The 21,442-nt window shown below is 51.6% G+C and overlaps 1 protein-coding gene across 4 annotated transcripts in view; it reads left to right on the forward strand.

Annotated features, from left to right (window-relative positions):
- Tubgcp2 (tubulin gamma complex associated protein 2) overlaps positions 1 to 21,170 on the forward strand; it is a 28,584-nt gene extending 7,414 nt beyond the window's left edge. For all 4 annotated transcript variants that reach the window (XM_048337995.1, XM_048337997.1, XM_048337994.1 and 1 more), the window contains exons 5-18: positions 513 to 669; positions 3,025 to 3,232; positions 3,502 to 3,701; positions 4,131 to 4,320; positions 6,915 to 7,060; positions 7,646 to 7,826; positions 14,042 to 14,222; positions 15,424 to 15,596; positions 16,330 to 16,458; positions 17,380 to 17,500; positions 17,938 to 18,081; positions 18,982 to 19,089; positions 20,061 to 20,224; positions 20,871 to 21,170. In XM_048337995.1, coding sequence (XP_048193952.1) covers positions 513 to 669; positions 3,025 to 3,232; positions 3,502 to 3,701; positions 4,131 to 4,320; positions 6,915 to 7,060; positions 7,646 to 7,826; positions 14,042 to 14,222; positions 15,424 to 15,596; positions 16,330 to 16,458; positions 17,380 to 17,500; positions 17,938 to 18,081; positions 18,982 to 19,089; positions 20,061 to 20,224; positions 20,871 to 21,015 — 2,247 coding nt within the window. In that variant the 3' untranslated portion in view covers positions 21,016 to 21,170. The remainder of the gene's footprint in view (positions 1 to 512; positions 670 to 3,024; positions 3,233 to 3,501; positions 3,702 to 4,130; positions 4,321 to 6,914; positions 7,061 to 7,645; positions 7,827 to 14,041; positions 14,223 to 15,423; positions 15,597 to 16,329; positions 16,459 to 17,379; positions 17,501 to 17,937; positions 18,082 to 18,981; positions 19,090 to 20,060; positions 20,225 to 20,870) is intronic.
- The last annotated feature ends 272 nt before the right edge of the window (positions 21,171 to 21,442 follow it).

Consider the following 21,442-nt stretch of genomic DNA (forward strand, 5'->3'; position numbering starts at 1 on the left):
CATGTCTTAGCTGCCCCTCTTCCACATCCTAGCTTAACCTGTGTAGGGTAAGCTCAGAGGCTCTAGTTGGGACACCGCTGAGCTTATTGGGCATGTTCTGTATGCCAGTCCTGTACTAAACCTCTGCCCAAGGCTCATGCTGCCCTTATACTACACTCCCTGTAGCATATGAGAGCATACCTCCCTGCTTGGTGCAGTCAGCCTGCACTTGCTCCTCTAACTGACCACCTAAATCAGTGCTTTTAAAAGTTGGCTGACCCAGCTTGACCTGATCAGCCCTTGGTGGTCAGTCCCTGGGAGGGGGTGTTCCCATGTGCCAGAGCAGGCCTTTGTGGTACAGGACCTTCTCCAGCCTCCTGAATATCTATAATTACAGGCACCCAGCCGATAATTGACTTTTTATGTACCAAAGATGTGTTGATATTTTTATGCTAAAGATGTATTAATATATTCAAATGTTTGTTTTATTTGCATTGAAATATATCTCCCTATATTTTTAATGTACTCACTAGTCTCTGGAACTTACAAGAAAGATACTTCGAGACAAACAGAACAAAAAGAACTCAGGCCAGCACCTCCCTGTTTTCCCAGTGTGGGTGTACGAGAGACCTACATTGGTTGGAGATTTCCTGATTGGCTCAAGTTTAAGTTCAGACGCTTTGCCTATAGGTATGTGATGCATTTATTTCTAGCACGTGTCAAGTTTGCTTATGTGATAACACCTAGACAGTGAGGAAGCCTGTGGGCCCCAGGGGCGGGGCAGCGGGCATTACCTGCCATTCAGGAGTGCCTCAGTGACCTGCTTCCTCTGTGTCCCACCTCTGGAAGTTTCCAGAGCCTCTCAAAATAGCGCCACCAGCTGGGGACAAAATGTACAACACATAGCCTGTATGGAACAATTGTATTTGAGTCATAACATTCTGTTCTTGGCCTCCAGCAGTGCAAAATGCATTTACTCCAAGAATCTACAAAGTATTGACTGTTCCACCATTGTTGCTAAGTCTTTAAGTCTAGAGACTATTGAAACTCAAAGTAACATTTCAAGGCTATAAGCTCCTGGAGCACTAAAAAGAAAGTTACATACGCCCAAGATAGACTAGCACACAGTAAGTGTTCCCATTCCAAAAGGGAGGAACAGAAATGTTTCAGAAGGATCAGACCAAAGCAAGAACAAACCTCAACAGAGCAAACATTATGTCTGATAGCTCTAGGTCCAGCATCCAAGCCTTTGCTTGATGTGATGTAGCCCTTATGGATTCAGGTAGCCCTGTCCCTATGGCCTTGCCATTTGAAGCCCATGTGGCCCCCGAGATAGCTCTGCTTGCATCCTTCCTCAGCAGATGCTCCACGTACTTGGCATCTCTAACATCCTGGGGTCCCCACCACAGTTTGAGCTTCATTCTCAGCTCCATGTGTACCCTTTCAGTGACTGCCTGCAGGAAATTAATCCTGCTGCACATTACCAGCTTTCCCAGGCCTTCTTTTGAAGTCAGAGTAGAGTCCAATGGGATCTTTGAAGCTGCTGGATTCTTCATGCCTGCAAACCCACTCACATGTACATTGACATGCCAGAATCTACCACAGCTTGAATAGTGACAAAACCCTCTTGGGCTGCAGCTTCTTTGAGTGCCTGAGTAGCTAAACTGAGTGAAACAAATTCCCAGATGACCCTTTGCTATGAGCAGGGAGTTCTCTCTTAAGTTTACTCTGTGCAGTGCCAGTACGGTACTAACTAGTCAGGAGGGCTGAGAATAGTTAGATCATAGTTTGATGCTAGCCCAGTCAGAACCAACTAATTGGCAGAATGCCAGACTGAAGGCATGTCTCAAGTGGTAGAACACCAGCTGAGCAAGCAAATTGAATTTACCCTTTTTTATTCTTGAGTCTGTGTTGAGTGGAATCTGACCAATTCCAGAGATGTCTTCAAACATCATTCCTATTGCCACAATGCTACTCCCCCCAAAAAAGTAGTTGACTTCTTTTTAATGTTGTTAACCTTTCCAGAAACCATGTTTTCCTTAGTCCCAGCTTCATGTGGGTTTTTCTGACCAAACTGCACATTTTTCAAGTCTTTCCACTTTCGTTTTTGTTCCTGATTCGCACTATAAACCTGGCTAAAACCAGCCAGCAATACCCATGCCACAGCCTAAATGTCAGACTGCCCTAACATTTCCTCTTCCAAAATAACTAGCTTTTTACCTTTAAACTCAGTCTAAAGTCTTAGGGGATGGCAAATTCTTTGCTAGTGTACAGCATAAGGGACCTCCAAGCCAGTTCCTGATAGAGCCTTTATTCCCGTTTGAAAACTCTTGGTCTGGCCTTCACTGTCTGCATTCCTGGCCATTTGAACTCCCACAAGAATTAGCCTTTAAGCTCTGCTTATGTCATTTTTGGGCTCTGCCAGAATTAGCCATCAAGCTCTGTTTACATCATTTTTGGGCTTCTCTAGCAAATATCTCAGACATTTCTGAAATCTAATAAGCTAATTCCAAACTTTAAGATTTTAAGTGCATGATTGGGTCTGATCTTAGCAGTGACCAACCTGCTTCTCAGTACCAGTTTTCTTTGTTAGTTACTTTTGGATAGCTATGTTCAAAATACTTGAGAAGACACCTCAAAGGAGGAAGAATTTATTTTGGCTCAGTTTGAGAGATCTCAGACCACAGTCCTTGGCTTTCATGGCTGGGGACAACACCAAGGCAAGCCACCTCGTGTGAAGCTGCTCAACTTGTAGCTGACAGGGAGGAGAGAGCAGAGAAGGGTCTGGGACTAGGTATAATCTTCAGTCCTCTCCCATTGAAACTTTCTCTAACTGTTCCTCACCTCCTAAAGTTTCCAGAACCTTCCACTAGTTTGTCAAACATTCAACACATAGCCTGTGAGAGACATTTCATTTTTAAACCATAGAAGGCTGCAGCTTTATTCCATCCATCCATGTAGGAGGGGTGACCAGTCAGTGGGTCAGACCAGGGTGGTCCAAGGTGTGAAGGAGCCTGCAAGTCCAGTGGTGCCTGTGCCCTACAGGTGCACTACCCTTGGCCTCCCAGGAGTCAGCAGTGGTGGAGGACCTGCTCTATGTGCTTATGGGTGTGGATGGCAGATACATCACTGCTCAGCCCTTGGCTGGGAGGCAGAGCCGCACCTTCCTTGTGGACCCTAACTTGGACCTGTCCATCCGGGAGCTGGTGAACAGAATCCTTCCTGTGGCTGCCAGCTACTCAACCGTGACCAGGTGGGCCCAGCTCAACCTGCCTTATGTGTCCAGCTCAGGGGTTTGTACAGTAGGTTGAGAGTCAGACCGCATCCCTACCCTGTGACTCAGTCTCACTTCTAACACAGTTTGAAGGGCCTGTGAGTCACCAGCCATATCTTGAGTCCTTGTAGTGGCAAAAGTTTTCCTTGGGTTGTAAGAACTTGGGTGAGTCATTTGCCTCCTGAGGAACAGTGGGATTTAGAATAATTGAGCTTCTGCACATGGAGCTCTGGCCATCTTTCTTATAGGTTCATTGAAGAGAAGTCGTCCTTTGAGTATGGGCAGGTGAACCATGCTCTAGCAGCTGCCATGAGAACCCTCGTGAAGGAGTACCTGATCCTGGTCACACAGCTGGAGCAGCTGCACAGGCAGGGCCTCCTGTCACTGCAGAAGCTCTGGTTCTATATCCAGCCAGCCATGCGCACTGTGGACATCCTGGCCTCTCTGGGTATGCACCTGCCTGAAAGGCGGGCATAGTTGGTAAGGCTCTTGGCCGAAGTGCATGAGGACCACCTAGACTGAGCTGGGCACTTGTATCTTACTCTGATAGCAGGATCATAAGACAAAGCTACTTTTTTTTTTTTAAGTAATTTGTAGGGGAAAGGGTCTGTTTTTTTCCTTCCCTTTTTTCACTTTTTTGTTGTTTGTTTTTTTAATATGTAACCTCAAACTCCTCTTGCCTTAACTTCCTGGGTGCTAGGAGTGCAGGTGTGGTCACTATGCCAGCCTTTCTTGGTAAGCTTAGTTACCAGCTAGTTTTATAATTGAGCATGTCACAGAAGTTCCTGTCCAATAAGGAGGTCAGGTGAGCCAAGAGGCTACCTACTGGAGGAGCATGTGGACATCCTGACAGTAAGCCTCCCATTTCTCCCTACAGCCACCTCCGTGGATAAAGGTGAGTGTGTGGGCGGGTCAACGCTGAGCCTTCTCCATGACAGGAGCTTCAACTATACGGGGGACAGCCAGGCACAGGAGCTCTGCTTGTACCTGACCAAGGCAGCCAGCGTACCCTACTTTGAGGTCCTGGAGAAGTGGATATACAGGGGTATCATCCATGACCCATACAGGTAGGCCCCTGTGGGAGTCTGGATGCTTGCCACCGGTTCTTTTTTTTAGCAGCTCCTCTGGGCTAACCATTTAATGAACTCAGAAGTCACTCTAAATTATAAAATCATGGGTTATCCTTACTTCATAGTTTTGGGCAAATAACTGCAAGATTTAGCAACTCCTATAAACACAGTTTCAAGGACCCTTAGATGCTAGTGATAGCCCTACCAAGGCTAACTTTGCAGTGCATATTACAGGTTAAGAACTCCTGCACAAGCAACAGGCTTGTAATATCAAAGGTTATAATTCTATAAATTCAAATTAACATGAAACAATAGGAAAACAAAGACACTTTAAGAGGAATCTAGTTTCTCATAGGCTTCTTTGATGAATGCTGTCATGTTCTGCACCTGGGATGAACTGTGAAGAACATTCAAGTCCTTCAAAAGAGCATTCTGGTTTGGAATCCTTGTCAAAATTTCTTCGTGAAGTGTGGGTGCTCTCAGACTTTCCTGACAAAGTTTTGGAAGAGATTGTAGCCCTTTGCTTCCTAACTGAAGTACCTTTTGTATTATCCCCTCCTCTTTTTCTACATCATGTGCTAGCTTTTGAACTTTGCTTTTCATGCTTACAATATTCTCCTCCATTGACTATGGCTCCCACAGTTTTATTTATTTCTTCCTGCAATGACACCAGACCTGCTTCATTAGCGTTTTCCTGGGCCTTCTCCATCTTCAGGAGATTGGAAACATCACTTACACAACTCAGCTTTCTTTTTCGAGGTGCTTTCAGGGTTTCACATTGCTGTAGCAAACTTTCATGTAAGAAGTTGAGATGATATTGGATTTGTTCAATTTGTTGTTTATTTTTTTAGCCTGGCCTAAAGTTGTTAACAACACTGATTCCAGCTTAACTTTCAAATGCTGTTTGGTACTCTTTGAAAGAGGTTGCCAGAATTTTCTCCTTCTGGATGCTATTTTTATCTGTTTTAGATTAGTACATTTTGCTTGCCCTCCAGGAGATAGATGCTTTGGATTAATTTTATTTCTTTTTGCATTGCTTCTTCTACTCTTTCTTCAAGGCTACTTTCTCATCAACTTTTCTTTCTGAGTTTCTTTTTAGTGGAGTAGACTTTTCCTTGGAAGCGTTTGCTTCACCAGACATCTTGGAATATGAATAGTACAAATTATAACAATTTATAAAACAATCTGCCCTGGGTTGGCTCCAGTCCCCGATTGCCACCTGTTCTTTCTGGAAGATTCTGGGCTCTGACATGGAACACATCAAGCACATGTCTCACATAGCAGTCAGCTGTGAACCAGGAAAGAGAGAATCATCAGTTGCTTGACTGCCTTTCAGGGGCTTTGTATTTTTGGTGAAGACCATAAGGACTTGCTAGTGATGATACCTTCAGCCTCCTAATGTGAGACACCCTTCCTGATGTACTGACTCCATGGGCACCACCTTGGCATGATGTGCCTTGACACATGAAACTAAATGATTAGCTCACCAAAACTGTTCTATTGAGATATGCCTGTTCAAATCACTGAAAGTATGATATAGTGTTATTTCTCTCTTGTTGCTGGGGTGGCACCTGCTGTCTCATGTATTCTGCTGCAGGCTGCACCTGTGGTTCTTTACTGAGGGACCAATAATGATAGAATCTAATGTGGTGAGCCTAACAAGGAACTTGCTGACGTGTTATACAAACACAGTTAGTTTTCTTTGGCAGTACTGGGGTTTGAACTTATGCTTGTTAGACAATGCTCTGGCCACTTGAGCCATACCCTTTTTGCTTTTTTTAAGTAGGGTCCCATGGGTTTTATCTTGGGCCATACTCTTTTTTATCTTTGTCTATCCAGGATAACAGGTTTGTGCCCAGCTTGTTTTGTTAACTTTTTGCCCAATCTGGCCTTGAACTTTGATCTTACCAATTCTCCACCTTACCACCTAAGTAAGTAGGATGGTAGGTATGTGACATGTGCTACTATATCTAGCTTTTTATTCACTTATTTTTTAAGATAGTCTTTTGTTTTGCCTTGACTGTGATCTTCTTGATTGCTTTTTTTTTTTTTTTTTGAATGTTGGTCCTGGGTCTTGAACTGAGGGCCTAGGTGCTGTCCCTGAGCTTTTTTTTGCTCAGAAGGCTGGTGCTTCACCCCTTGAGCTACAGATCTACTTTGGCATTTTTGGTGGTTAAGTGGAGATTAGAGTCTCACAGACTTTCCTGCCTAGCTTTGAACCATGATCCTCAGCTCCCAGCCTCCTGTGTAGTTAGGATTACAGGTGTAAGCCATTGACAAGCAGCTATGATTGCCTTTTAAGTAGAGGAGATTACATGCAGGATCCGCTATACCTAACCAATATGACACTCCATAGAATGATGTCTGGTCCTGTTGGTGACAGCCTGTGTAGCAAGGATTGTACCATCTAGTTATGAACACATTAGACTCTCACTCTAAAGCGAAGTTAGATTTATTTTAACTCACAGTTGAGAAGTAGTGAGTCATGCCTGCCTTAGTAAAGCACTTCTGGAAGCATGCATCTAGCCAGCTTCCATGCTGACAGCTGTGCTGATGCCCTGGTGGCCTGAGATGCTCTCTCTGACTTCCAGTGAGTTCATGGTCGAGGAGCATGAGCTGCGGAAGGAGAAGATCCAGGAGGACTACAACGACAAGTACTGGGACCAGCGGTACACTGTGGTGCCTCAGCAGATCCCCTCCTTCCTGCAGAAGGTGGCGGGCAAGATCCTCAGCACAGGTGATTGCAGCTTGGAGAGTTTGTATCCTTCCAGCCCCTGTGGCCATGGGTGACTTTATTATCAGGGTAATGACCACTCTACTTCCCATGGCTCAGTGGTACATAGCTCAGTGAGTGGTACCTGGCTTCATTCTGTCATTTGACTAGAAGGTTCTATCTTTGAAAACTGTATCACTGCAGGAAAATCTGCCAGGAACCCATGCCTGCTGGGTCAACTGCATTTTTTAGTCACATCACACAGGTTAGGATTTGATTGAAATGTTGGGTGAATCCCTCAGGGCCTTGTTCTATTAATTGTGAGAACTGAGCTAGAGTAAAAGAGCAGAAGATGATTTAGCAACCTGCTTCCCATCAGGCCTTTTTGAAATCATCCCTGTGCACTAGATTGGGAAAATGAAAACATGAAGAGCCACTGCAGGTCCCCACAATTGCTGCTCAATCCTTTTGGGCAGTATGCCTTTGCCTGGGACCAAGCAAGTACAGGCTGTGTCATGGCTAGCTCACTACCCAGTATTTGGCAGGGATTGTGAGACTCCAGCCTGAGATTCAAAGTGACACTTGATACCTGCCATCCTTCTGTGTCAGGAAAATACCTAAATGTGGTCAGAGAGTGTGGCCGTGATGTTACCTGCCCAGTAGCCAAAGAGATCATCTACACACTCCAGGAGCGAGTGTATGTTGAGCAGATCGAGAAGGCGTTCAACTATGCCAGCAAGGTGCTGCTGGACTTCCTGATGGAGGAGAAGGAGCTGGTGGCACACTTGAGGTAGTTCTTCACTCACTTATCATGGGTACTGCTCACTTCTCTGCATGCGTAGAATCTGTGATCATGGGGACAGATTGGAGTGTTTCTTTTAGCAATCCTCTTTTGTCTTTGTGAAGGTGGGCAAGCTGCCAGGCAGTCTAGCTTGAGGTACCATGGGCCCTGTGAAGGGTGTGAGATGGACTGTGTCCGAGGTGCTAGCAGTAACTTGTTTGTGACAGCCTGAGTGGTGGTACTGTGTCCACCACTCAGAGAATTACTCAAGCCCTCTCTTTTGTGGTGGTTGTGGAAAGCCTGTGTGCAGACAGTGTACTCAGCGCCCCCTCCCTGTGCACCGTGCTCAGCGCCCCCACCCTGTGCACCATGCTCAGCACCGCCACCCTGTGCAGTGTGCTCAGCACCCTCACCCTGTGCTCCATGCTTGGTGCCCTCACCCTGTGCACCGTGCTCAGCGCCCTCTGTGCAGTGTACTCAGTGCCCCCTCCCTTTGCAGTGTGCTCAGCGCCCTCTGTACAGTGTACTCAGTGCCCCCTCCCTGTGCAGTGTGCTCAGCGCCCTCTGTACAGTGTACTCAGTGCCCCCTCCCTGTGCAGTGTGCTCAGCGGCCCTCCCTGTGCAGTGTGCTCAGCGCCCTCACCCTGTGCAGTGTGCTCAGAGCCCTCACCCTGTGCACCGTGCTCAGCGCCCTCTGTACAGTGTACTCAGTGCCCCCTCCCTGTGCAGTGTGCTCAGCGCCCTCTGTACAGTGTACTCAGTGCCCCCTCCCTGTGCAGTGTGCTCAGTGCCCTCACCCTTTGCAGTGTGCTCAATGCCCTCACCCTGTGCAGTGTGCTTAGCATCCCTCCCTGTGCAGTGTGCTCAGCGCCCTCACCCTGTGCAGTGTGCTCAGTGCCCTCACTCTGTACAGTGTACTCAGTGCCCCCTCCCTGTGCAGTGTGCTCAATGCCCTCACCCTGTGCAGTGTGCTCAGTGCCCCCACCCTTTGCAGTGTGCTCAATGCCCTCACCCTGTGCAGTGTGCTTAGCATCCCTCCCTGTACAGTGTACTCAGTGGCCCCTCCCTGTGCAGTGTGCTCAATGCCCTCACCCTGTGCAGTGTGCTCAATGCCCTCACCCTGTGCAGTGTGCTCAGAGCCCTCTGTACAGTGTACTCAGTGCCCCCTCCCTGTGCAGTGTGCTCAGCGGCCCTCCCTGTGCAGTGTGCTCAGCGCCCTCACTCTGTACAGTGTGCTCAGCGCCCTCACCCTGTGCAGTGTGCTCAGAGCCCTCACCCTGTGCACCGTGCTCAGCGCCCTCTGTGCAGTGTACTCAGTGCCCCCTCCCTTTGCAGTGTGCTCAGCAGCCCTCCCTGTGCAGTGTGCTCAGCGCCCTCACCCTGTGCAGTGTACTCAGAGCCCTCACTCTGTGCAGTGTGCTCAGCGCCCTCACTCTGTACAGTGTACTCAGTGCCCCCTCCCTGTGCAGTGTGCTCAATGCCCTCACCCTGTGCAGTGTGCTCAGTGCCCCTCCCTGTGCAGTGTGCTCAATGCCCTCACCCTGTGCAGTGTGCTCAATGCCCTCACCCTGTGCAGTGTGCTCAGAGCCCTCTGTACAGTGTACTCAGTGCCCCCTCCCTGTGCAGTGTGCTCAGCGGCCCTCCCTGTGCAGTGTGCTCAGCGCCCTCACTCTGTACAGTGTGCTCAGCGCCCTCACCCTGTGCAGTGTGCTCAGAGCCCTCACCCTGTGCACCGTGCTCAGCGCCCTCTGTGCAGTGTACTCAGTGCCCCCTCCCTTTGCAGTGTGCTCAGCAGCCCTCCCTGTGCAGTGTGCTCAGCGCCCTCACCCTGTGCAGTGTACTCAGAGCCCTCACTCTGTGCAGTGTGCTCAGCGCCCTCACTCTGTACAGTGTACTCAGTGCCCCCTCCCTGTGCAGTGTGCTCAATGCCCTCACCCTGTGCAGTGTGCTCAGTGCCCCTCCCTGTGCAGTGTGCTCAATGCCCTCACCCTGTGCAGTGTGCTCAATGCCCTCACCCTGTGCAGTGTGCTCAGAGCCCTCTGTACAGTGTACTCAGTGCCCCCTCCCTGTGCAGTGTGCTCAGCGGCCCTCCCTGTGCAGTGTGCTCAGCGCCCTCACCCTGTGCAGTGTACTCAGAGCCCTCACTCTGTGCAGTGTGCTCAGCGCCCTCACCCCGTGCAGTGTGCTCAGCACCCTCACCCTGTGCAGTGTGCTCAGCGCCCTCACTCTGTACAGTGTGCTCAGCGCCCTCACCCTGTGCAGTGTGCTCAGAGCCCTCACCCTGTGCACCGTGCTCAGCGCCCTCTGTGCAGTGTACTCAGTGCCCCCTCCCTTTGCAGTGTGCTCAGCAGCCCTCCCTGTGCAGTGTGCTCAGCGCCCTCACCCTGTGCAGTGTACTCAGTGCCCCCTCCCTGTGCAGTGTGCTCAATGCCCTCACCCTGTGCAGTGTGCTCAGTGCCCCTCCCTGTGCAGTGTGCTCAATGCCCTCACCCTGTGCAGTGTGCTCAGTGCCCCTCCCTGTGCAGTGTGCTCAATGCCCTCACCCTGTGCAGTGTGCTCAGAGCCCTCTGTACAGTGTACTCAGTGCCCCCTCCCTGTGCAGTGTGCTCAGCGGCCCTCCCTGTGCAGTGTGCTCAGCGCCCTCACTCTGTACAGTGTGCTCAGCGCCCTCACCCTGTGCAGTGTGCTCAGAGCCCTCACCCTGTGCACCGTGCTCAGCGCCCTCTGTGCAGTGTACTCAGTGCCCCCTCCCTTTGCAGTGTGCTCAGCAGCCCTCCCTGTGCAGTGTGCTCAGCGCCCTCACCCTGTGCAGTGTACTCAGAGCCCTCACTCTGTGCAGTGTGCTCAGCGCCCTCACTCTGTACAGTGTACTCAGTGCCCCCTCCCTGTGCAGTGTGCTCAATGCCCTCACCCTGTGCAGTGTGCTCAGTGCCCCTCCCTGTGCAGTGTGCTCAATGCCCTCACCCTGTGCAGTGTGCTCAATGCCCTCACCCTGTGCAGTGTGCTCAGAGCCCTCTGTACAGTGTACTCAGTGCCCCCTCCCTGTGCAGTGTGCTCAGCGGCCCTCCCTGTGCAGTGTGCTCAGCGCCCTCACCCTGTGCAGTGTGCTCAGAGCCCTCACCCTGTGCACCGTGCTCAGCGCCCTCTGTGCAGTGTACTCAGTGCCCCCTCCCTTTGCAGTGTGCTCAGCAGCCCTCCCTGTGCAGTGTGCTCAGCGCCCTCACCCTGTGCAGTGTACTCAGAGCCCTCACTCTGTGCAGTGTGCTCAGCGCCCTCACCCCGTGCAGTGTGCTCAGCACCCTCACCCTGTGCAGTGTGCTCAGCGCCCTCACTCTGTACAGTGTGCTCAGAGCCCTCACTCTGTGCAGTGTGCTCAGCGCCCTCACTCTGTACAGTGTACTCAGTGCCCCCTCCCTGTGCAGTGTGCTCAATGCCCTCACCCTGTGCAGTGTGCTCAGTGCCCCTCCCTGTGCAGTGTGCTCAATGCCCTCACCCTGTGCAGTGTGCTCAATGCCCTCACCCTGTGCAGTGTGCTCAGAGCCCTCTGTACAGTGTACTCAGTGCCCCCTCCCTGTGCAGTGTGCTCAGCGGCCCTCCCTGTGCAGTGTGCTCAGCGCCCTCACTCTGTACAGTGTGCTCAGCGCCCTCACCCTGTGCAGTGTGCTCAGAGCCCTCACCCTGTGCACCGTGCTCAGCGCCCTCTGTGCAGTGTACTCAGTGCCCCCTCCCTTTGCAGTGTGCTCAGCAGCCCTCCCTGTGCAGTGTGCTCAGCGCCCTCACCCTGTGCAGTGTACTCAGAGCCCTCACTCTGTGCAGTGTGCTCAGCGCCCTCACTCTGTACAGTGTACTCAGTGCCCCCTCCCTGTGCAGTGTGCTCAATGCCCTCACCCTGTGCAGTGTGCTCAGTGCCCCTCCCTGTGCAGTGTGCTCAATGCCCTCACCCTGTGCAGTGTGCTCAATGCCCTCACCCTGTGCAGTGTGCTCAGAGCCCTCTGTACAGTGTACTCAGTGCCCCCTCCCTGTGCAGTGTGCTCAGCGGCCCTCCCTGTGCAGTGTGCTCAGCGCCCTCACTCTGTACAGTGTGCTCAGCGCCCTCACCCTGTGCAGTGTGCTCAGAGCCCTCACCCTGTGCACCGTGCTCAGCGCCCTCTGTGCAGTGTACTCAGTGCCCCCTCCCTTTGCAGTGTGCTCAGCAGCCCTCCCTGTGCAGTGTGCTCAGCGCCCTCACCCTGTGCAGTGTACTCAGAGCCCTCACTCTGTGCAGTGTGCTCAGCGCCCTCACTCTGTACAGTGTACTCAGTGCCCCCTCCCTGTGCAGTGTGCTCAATGCCCTCACCCTGTGCAGTGTGCTCAGTGCCCCTCCCTGTGCAGTGTGCTCAATGCCCTCACCCTGTGCAGTGTGCTCAATGCCCTCACCCTGTGCAGTGTGCTCAGAGCCCTCTGTACAGTGTACTCAGTGCCCCCTCCCTTTGCAGTGTGCTCAGCAGCCCTCCCTGTGCAGTGTGCTCAGCGCCCTCACCCTGTGCAGTGTACTCAGAGCCCTCACTCTGTGCAGTGTGCTCAGCGCCCTCACCCCGTGCAGTGTGCTCAGCACCCTCACCCTGTGCAGTGTGCTCAGCGCCCTCACTCTGTACAGTGTGCTCAGCGCCCTCACCCTGTGCAGTGTGCTCAGCGCCCTCACCCTGTGCAGTGTGCTCAGAGCCCTCACCCTGTGCACCGTGCTCAGCGCCCTCTGTGCAGTGTACTCAGTGCCCCCTCCCTTTGCAGTGTGCTCAGCAGCCCTCCCTGTGCAGTGTGCTCAGCGCCCTCACCCTGTGCAGTGTACTCAGAGCCCTCACTCTGTGCAGTGTGCTCAGCGCCCTCACTCTGTACAGTGTACTCAGTGCCCCCTCCCTGTGCAGTGTGCTCAATGCCCTCACCCTGTGCAGTGTGCTCAGTGCCCCTCCCTGTGCAGTGTGCTCAATGCCCTCACCCTGTGCAGTGTGCTCAGAGCCCTCTGTACAGTGTACTCAGTGCCCCCTCCCTGTGCAGTGTGCTCAGCGGCCCTCCCTGTGCAGTGTGCTCAGCGCCCTCACTCTGTACAGTGTGCTCAGCGCCCTCACCCTGTGCAGTGTGCTCAGAGCCCTCACCCTGTGCACCGTGCTCAGCGCCCTCTGTGCAGTGTACTCAGTGCCCCCTCCCTTTGCAGTGTGCTCAGCAGCCCTCCCTGTGCAGTGTGCTCAGCGCCCTCACCCTGTGCAGTGTACTCAGAGCCCTCACTCTGTGCAGTGTGCTCAGCGCCCTCACTCTGTACAGTGTACTCAGTGCCCCCTCCCTGTGCAGTGTGCTCAATGCCCTCACCCTGTGCAGTGTGCTCAGTGCCCCTCCCTGTGCAGTGTGCTCAATGCCCTCACCCTGTGCAGTGTGCTCAATGCCCTCACCCTGTGCAGTGTGCTCAGAGCCCTCTGTACAGTGTACTCAGTGCCCCCTCCCTGTGCAGTGTGCTCAGCGGCCCTCCCTGTGCAGTGTGCTCAGCGCCCTCACCCTGTGCAGTGTGCTCAGAGCCCTCACCCTGTGCACCGTGCTCAGCGCCCTCTGTGCAGTGTACTCAGTGCCCCCTCCCTTTGCAGTGTGCTCAGCAGCCCTCCCTGTGCAGTGTGCTCAGCGCCCTCACCCTGTGCAGTGTACTCAGAGCCCTCACTCTGTGCAGTGTGCTCAGCGCCCTCACCCCGTGCAGTGTGCTCAGCACCCTCACCCTGTGCAGTGTGCTCAGCGCCCTCACTCTGTACAGTGTGCTCAGAGCCCTCACTCTGTGCAGTGTGCTCAGCGCCCTCACTCTGTACAGTGTACTCAGTGCCCCCTCCCTGTGCAGTGTGCTCAATGCCCTCATCCTGTGCAGTGTGCTCAGTGCCCCTCCCTGTGCAGTGTGCTCAATGCCCTCACCCTGTGCAGTGTGCTCAATGCCCTCACCCTGTGCAGTGTGCTTAGCATCCCTCCCTGTGCAGTGTGCTCAGAGCCCTCACTCTGTGCAGTGTGCTCAGTGCCCTCACTCTGTACAGTGTACTCAGTGCCCCCTCCCTGTGCAGTGTGCTCAATGCCCTCACCCTGTGCAGTGTGCTCAGTGCCCCTCCCTGTGCAGTGTGCTCAATGCCCTCACCCTTTGCAGTGTGCTCAGTGGCCCTCCCTGTGCAGTGTGCTTAGCATCCCTCCCTGTGCAGTGTGCTCAGCGCCCTCACCCTGTGCAGGTCCATCAAGCGCTACTTCCTGATGGACCAGGGGGACTTCTTTGTGCACTTCATGGACCTCACCGAGGAGGAGCTCAGGAAGCCAGTGGAGGACATCACACCCACACGCCTGGAGGCTCTGCTGGAGTTGGCCTTGCGCATGAGTACCGCCAACACTGACCCCTTCAAAGATGACCTCAAAGTGAGTGCCGTTTCTAAGCACAGCATCCCACTTCTGAGACACTGGAAGTGAGCACAAATAGGGCCTAGCCCAAGCCAGAGCTGACTACAGAGCCAAGGAATTGTGGTGTGTGTTTTTCCTCATTCCCGAACCTGCTTGTTTGAAGCATCTTCTGTGGGGTTTGCATCAGGTGTCATGAAGGTTGCTGGTCTGTAGTCTCACCAGTGTCTTGGCTGGTCCCATGACAGGTTAGGCTGGCCTTGCAGAATACACGTGGATGTGTCCCTCCTCTCCAGTCTTGGGAGAGCTTGGGAACAATGTGAGCTCTTTGGTGTTTGGTGGACATTGAGCTGTTTTTTATTGAAGACTGGTCACGGATCTGTTTCCTGCTAGTTGATGTCATTGAGAATTCTGACTTCTTTTTTTTTGTTGTTAATTAGCTTATATTTGTATTATAGAGGGATTTCACTGTTATGTTTCCACCATGTTTACAATATATTCCAATCTCCCTCTCTACATGCCTCTCTTTTCCCTTTCCCCTAATACAATTTAAACAGTTTTCATGGCTCTTGCAACATTACTTGAAAACTTGCAAACATTATTTGAACCCTGTTTCATTCTCATTCTCAGACCAATCCCTTCCCTCTAGTTAGAACTCCAGCTTCTAGTCTATCCTGCCCACCTATGTGCCGTACTTATTCTGGAAGAATGGTTTCAGTCCTAACAGATTCAGTTTATCTGGCTCTGCCTGAGGCTTCTCATATCATTTATAGCAGGAGGGGGCATTTAAAAGGCAACTGTGTTTTCCTCTTCCATTTTAGTGGGAGATAGTATAATTACTCCCTCTCCCACTCCAGGGATTGTGCCGGGGATTGAGTGCTGGTTTTACACATGCTAGGCAAATGTCCTACCACAGCTACCACACTCCCAGCCTAACTTTTGAGTTCCTACTTAGTTTTAGGTATTTGAATTTTTAAGCTGGCCTGTAATACTTAAGAGTCAGTATTTAGCTGAGGATGTAGCTTAGTGGTAGGACACTTGCTGAGTATGCACAAGACCTTGGTTCCATTCCCAGACTCTTTAAAAAAAAAAATGCATATGGTCTCAGTATTCCAGAAACTTCCTTGCTTTTCCAACCCACAATGGAAGGCTACGTACAGGTTAGGAATGACTTTGGCCTTTTCCTCTAAAAATTGGACACTTTATTTTCTTCTCCCCCAAGATTGACCTGATGCCTCATGACCTCATCACTCAGCTTTTGCGGGTTCTGGCCATCGAGACCAAGCAGGAGAAGGCAATGACCCACGCTGACCCCACAGAGCTCACACTGAGTGGCCTGGAGGCCTTCTCCTTTGACTACATGGTTAAGTGGCCCCTGTCACTGATTATCAACAGGTGAGCCCTGGGCCACCCAGAGCCCATTTCTGGACAGGTGTTCAGGTCTGTGGGACAGATGCACCCTGCATCAGGTGTGGAGGTGTTCTTGTTGTCGGGTGCCGGGCTCGGGTCGCCTCCCCTGGCACGGGGGGTCAGGCTCTACTCTAATTGCTCCCTTTCTCACCCTCTCCCCTGGTCACCCGACCCGCAGGTAAGGCCAGAGTGGAGTGGGGGGGCTCAGGAAAGACCTCAGGTGCACGCGGCCATACGAGATCGCTTTACCTCCCTCCTTACCCTTGAAAAAAGCCAGATCTCGGAGATGCTTCAAGAGCAAATCTGATTTAATAAGGGAGTGGCTAGCAGTTGATATAGCAGGGGGTGAGGAGAAAAGAGGTGATCGACCAAAGAGCTGGCAATAGGTTGGCGAGCTTGTCATAGGACCCCCCTCATGAGCTAACGTCACTTGGCTTAGCACCACCCCAGGGGGAAAGCCCGCGAGAATGGGGGGCACATGGGCTGGCGAGAAAGTTGGGGGGCTGTTCGCGAAGCCAGTTCTTCTGGTTCCGGACCCAGAGAATTGTAGCCTGCTTCCACATTCCCCCAGGGCTGGGGGAAGGGCGGCGTCTCGGGCGCACTCTCCATTGCCCTTCCCCCTCAAGGCCAAAGCTGAACCCCAACAGTCGGGTCACCCTGTAAACTATCAGGAGCATTGACAACTTCTCTCATGTGTCTGACACATCCTTCTTTGCAGGAAGGCACTCACTCGCTATCAGATGCTCTTCCGGCACATGTTCTATTGTAAGCATGTGGAGAGGCAGCTTTGCAGTGTCTGGATCAGCAACAAGACTGCCAAGCAACACACACTGCACTCAGCAAAGTGGTACGTATGTCTTACGTGTTTTCCCCATCCCTCTGAGAAGGGTGATTTTTGCAAAACGGATTTGTAAGTCACCTTGGTAGCTTAATACTGTGATGCATCCATTTTCATGACTTGACAATGTGGCATCATTGCACCATGGCTGACGGACGGGCACTGGCTCCATCCTTAGACCTGGGGCAAGGTGACGCTGACTGCCTGGGTCTGTCTGCAGGACAAAGCCCCTTATGAGGACAAAAGCTTTTGTTCCTTCCCTCTTCCTGAGGATACAGTGGTATGTGGCAACTTCTCTGCTAAGAGGTCTTTTGTACACTGGTCTTGGTATTAGCTGGGGTTTGAAGAAAAGGTTGATGGAAAAATTAGTTGAGAATTTTCCCTAGTAAAGCACAAAACGCGGAGTCTGCTATGTTGGTGGTTCCTGGCACTGACCGCCTACCTCCAGGGTGGCTTAAATAACTGCAGAGCTGGTCTGTGCCCCCACAAGGCACTGTTCTTGCACATGAGAGTTGTACTGGCCAGGACGCTTACCTGACATTCTGTTCAGCCACAGGCAGAATATCTTCCAGCTCCAGTTTTTTTTTTGGCCAGTCCTGGGCCTTGAACTCAGGGCCTGAGCACTGTCCCTGGCTTCCTTTTGCTCAAGGCTAGCACTCTGCCACTTGAGCCACAGCACCACTTCTGGCCATTTTCTGTATATGTGGTGCTGGGGAATTGAACCCAGCGCCTCATGTATACGAGGCAAGCTCTCTTGCCACTAGGCCATATCCCCAGCCCTGCAGCTCCAGTTCTGTCAGTGTTCACACTTGCATCCAAGCTGCACACAGAAAACCTCCCCACCAGAGGTTTTCTGCTAGTGCAGAAACAGCCAGCATGTGCAGAGTTACCTACTCCACATCACCTCCCTGTAATTCTCTGTGCCCTAAGGTTTGCCAGCGCTTTCACTCTACGCCAGCGCATGCTCAACTTTGTACAGAATATTCAGTACTACATGATGTTTGAAGTGATGGAACCAACCTGGCATATCCTTGAGAAAAACTTGAAATCTGTGAGTTTTTGCTCCATGGAGGGTAGTATTTGGAAGGCTCTTTCCTAGCCAGGGTACACTTCAGAGCAGTCTCCAGAGCCATGTGTGTCCATGTGTCAGAGGCCGCCAGAGCATGTCCATAGTCCGTGCCAAGTTGGAGGCTGAGACGGGCCCCTGGAAGGAGCCCATTACGAAGACACACTGCCTCGAGTTAATTCAGAGAGACACTACAAACAGCTCCTTCTTTTCATCATGATGGATGTGAGAGTTGTTGGGAGAGAAACAGATAAGTATCCCTCAGAGACAGTAGGTCTATTTGCACTGTGAACTCGTGTGTAAGTGGAAGTTCACCACGGCAGACATGAAGGCCATATGCACTGAATGTCTTTAGTGAATTCTTCTGAGAGAACAGTCTCAGATTACTTTCACAGTGCTGAGTTTCAGCCCTTTCTTCACAGGCCTCCAACATTGATGATGTCCTTGGCCACCACACAAGCTTCCTGGACAATTGCTTGAAGGACTGTATGCTGACCAACCCTGAGCTGCTGAAGGTCTTCTCCAAGCTCATGTCTGTGTGTGTTATGTTCACCAACTGCATGCAGGTAAGAGTGAGCACAGGTTGGGCAGACACAGGCTAGCGGTGGCAGATGAGGCCAGCACAGGCAAGTGAGGCAGTGTGGGCACGTCAGGCCAGTGTGGGCAGGGAGGCAGCACAGGCAGGTGCAGGTGGTGGTGGTGTAGGCAGGTGCAGGCATCCAGGCCATCACATGCATCTCTAGCCTGCTTCCCCTCTGCTCTTGCAGAGATCCTGGGTCTTGGTGGCCAGTATGTTCCTTCCTGAAAAGAGGGACTTCTTGAGGCCCTTCCTTCACTGGGTGTGTGGGCAGGGGTTGCCTCATTCCTCCCACTTCATCCCTAGTACTGCTCTCTGACCTGAGCATCTTTTAAGCCCTTGCATTTAATACCCATTTCAGTTAAGTATCCCTTGGGCATTTGTTACAATTGGTTACCTTAAAACACTGTGCAGAAAATGAGTGTTGAATGGTAAAGGAGCAGCTAGAGTCACTGGGCTAGAAGGGTTAGGGGTAGGGTACCTTGCAGGTAGCACTTGAGGAGGTATTAGGACAAGCGAGGTGGGAAACATAGGTGGTAGCAGGTTATGCAGGGAAGTGAAGGCTTTCTGGACTCTATCCTGCAGGTGCCTAGAAGCCATGTTGATGAGTCCATTCTGGACTCCATCCTGGAGTCCATCCCTCAGGTGCCTAGAAGCTAGGTTGAGTTTGCCAGGGAAACACCATGGGAAAACTTAGGGAAGTCAATGAAAACACAGTGAAAAGTGGGCCCAGGAATTTCATGCGGGTAGCTAAGGTCCTCTTACCTGAAACCTCCCAGAGATGCTCTCCTGCCCCTGTGTCTGTCAGGTGCCTCTGCAAGCACATGGTGTTCTGCGGAGAGCTGTGGTTGTAACTAACAGAAGCCTTTCCTCATGATCTCATTGCTAGAAATTTACACAGAGCATGAAATTGGACAGTGAGCTGGGGACCATGCTGGGGCCACCAGTGGAGGCTGAGCGGGCAGAGGAACTTCCCCAGAAGGAGCCCATTCGGAAGGTGTGTGGCCTCAGGGTTTGTCCATTAAGTCCTTTTCCTCCTAGTCACCTGTGACATACCTTCAGCATTAGTGCCACTTAAGAGAACAAACCACTCACCACCCTTGTCCCACAGCTACCTCTTTGATGGAAAGCAGACTCTTGAATTTGGTTCCGAACCCTCCAGAGGAGTCTTCTCTCTTTAGCCATCTGGGTTCCAGGGTGTTGCATAGTCAACTGTAAGACAAGTGTTGTAGGGGACAGATTTGGGTGCTCTGGAGTTGGCAAGGCTAATCACAGGCCAGACACTGACTAAAACAGGATTCAGGCTGGGTGCTGGTGGCTCCTGCCTATAATCCTAACTACTCAATAGGCTGAGATCAGAGGCTCACAGTCCAAAGCCAGTCCAGGCAGGGAAGTTTGTGAGACTCTTATCTCCAGTTGATCATACACACACACAAAAGCTGAAAGTGGAGCTATGGCTTAAGTGGTAGCCTGAGCAAAAGAAGCTCAGGCACAGCACTCAGACCCTAAATTCAAACCCCAGGACTGACACACACACACACACGCAGTGTATGCAAGCGCCCTTCCTATATGTCTGAGGAACGGAATGGAGACAGAATGGGAGCGTGTGGGGCCTGAAGCCAGGAGAAATAGGAGACTTGGTTCATCCCTCTTGCTGAGAAGTGGCAAGAAGACTGCATTAACAAATAATCTGATGTAAAGAGAGAACTGCATTTTTGGGGTTTAGGCCCTGAGCCTGGAAAAACTTCAGATATGGTGACAGTTGCCTGAAGCATTTCTACATGTGCTGAAGTCTTGGGAATTAAATGAAACTCCCATCTTTCATCATATAAAAATGTCCTGGAACTCCTATCTCTGATTCAAAAACAAGGGCAGGGAAAAGATGTGTCCACATGTGGGCTCAACAGAGACCAACACACCTGCCTTTCTGGCAGCAGCACTGCTCACCTTGCTGGGCTTTGTTTTTAGCACCTGGCGGAGCATGTGGACACCTCTCAGCTAGCTTCAGGCTTTGAGGCCACCATCAACAACTTCGACAAGAATTTTTCCACTCACCTTCTTGACCTGCTAGCCCGCCTAAGTGTCTACAGCACCAGTGACTGGGAGCATGGCATGGCCAGCGTCATCTCCAGGTGAGTGCTGCCCTCCCCACTGCAAGGCCCAGACTTCTTCACTCTGACCTTCATTCTCTACAGTCGGATGGTCAGCTGAGCATGGGGGAAGGAAGAGGGGTAGTGGGTTTCTTGGATGGAGCAGTAGTTGCCCATCATTGGGTTGGGAGGAAAAAAGGGGACCTAGCTTCTGCCAGGAAGGAATGCTGCCCTACATGGCCCTTGGGGAAAGGACTTGTTTGTAACTTGGGATCATCTGGTGCCTCTGCCACCCACCAGAAAATTTAGGGCGCCCGTAGGTCTCCATTATCAGGCAATGTCAGGGTGACAGGAGTCCTGGCATCCAGAAGCTGGGGGAAAGGGCTGCATCTATATCACCACTTGTGCCCTCCAGGGGTCAATTATGTGTTCAAGCTTGTATGTTTCATTGGTTTTCAAGTCACCATCCCCATATTGTGTTGAGCAGGGGGGAGCCACCTGAGCTGAGGCAGGTGGAAAATGGAGGAAGCCATGGGTTGTCTCTGTCATTGAGCCTCACCTGCTTTGGAGAAAGAGGACTGCTGCATGGTCACCCCATGGCAGATGGTCTCCTGTACATCTCGTCCGCCTTGGGCTGAGCCTTGCTTTCTCTAGGATGAGCCTCAGCTTCACTTTCCCAAACCCACAGGCTGGACTTCAACGACTTCTATGCAGAGCGTCTAGGGCGCCTGGAGCGGCTGTCTGCAGAGAGGAGCCAGAAGGCCAGCCCCCAAGTGCCCATCCTGCGGGGGCCTTCAGCACCGGCCCCCAGAGTGGCTGTCACTGCTCAGTAAGCCCCTCCCTCCCCTCCGGCCCCCTCGACAGTAATGTGGAGGACGTATTTGGGGCCAGCTAGTGCTATTGTGAAAATGACCTAAGAATTTGTAAATCAAATATTCCTGGAATACATGTTTTACCTGTTATTACTCTTAAATGTGGTTTGAGTTACCATCTTGGCTGAGTATGTTTGTTTTCTCAAGGTGTTGAGTTTTGTTTTAAAAGCATCCAGATCAGAGTGAAGGCTCCCCAAATGTACCTGTTTCTTTTTGTGTGTGTGTAGTTTTCTCTGGGTTTCAAATAAAGTCAACATAAAAACACAGGTTTGAACAAGATAATGATGACAAGATGCCATAGAGTGGGGATGAGATGTGGCCTGGGGCTTAGGACCGGGCTCCCTGAAGTCCTCAGTGCTATGTTTGCTTCAGACACTAGAGGGCAGCA

The sequence above is a fragment of the Perognathus longimembris genome, chromosome 2 (genome assembly GCF_023159225.1).
Source record: "Perognathus longimembris pacificus isolate PPM17 chromosome 2, ASM2315922v1, whole genome shotgun sequence".
Taxonomy (NCBI): domain Eukaryota; kingdom Metazoa; phylum Chordata; class Mammalia; order Rodentia; family Heteromyidae; genus Perognathus; species Perognathus longimembris.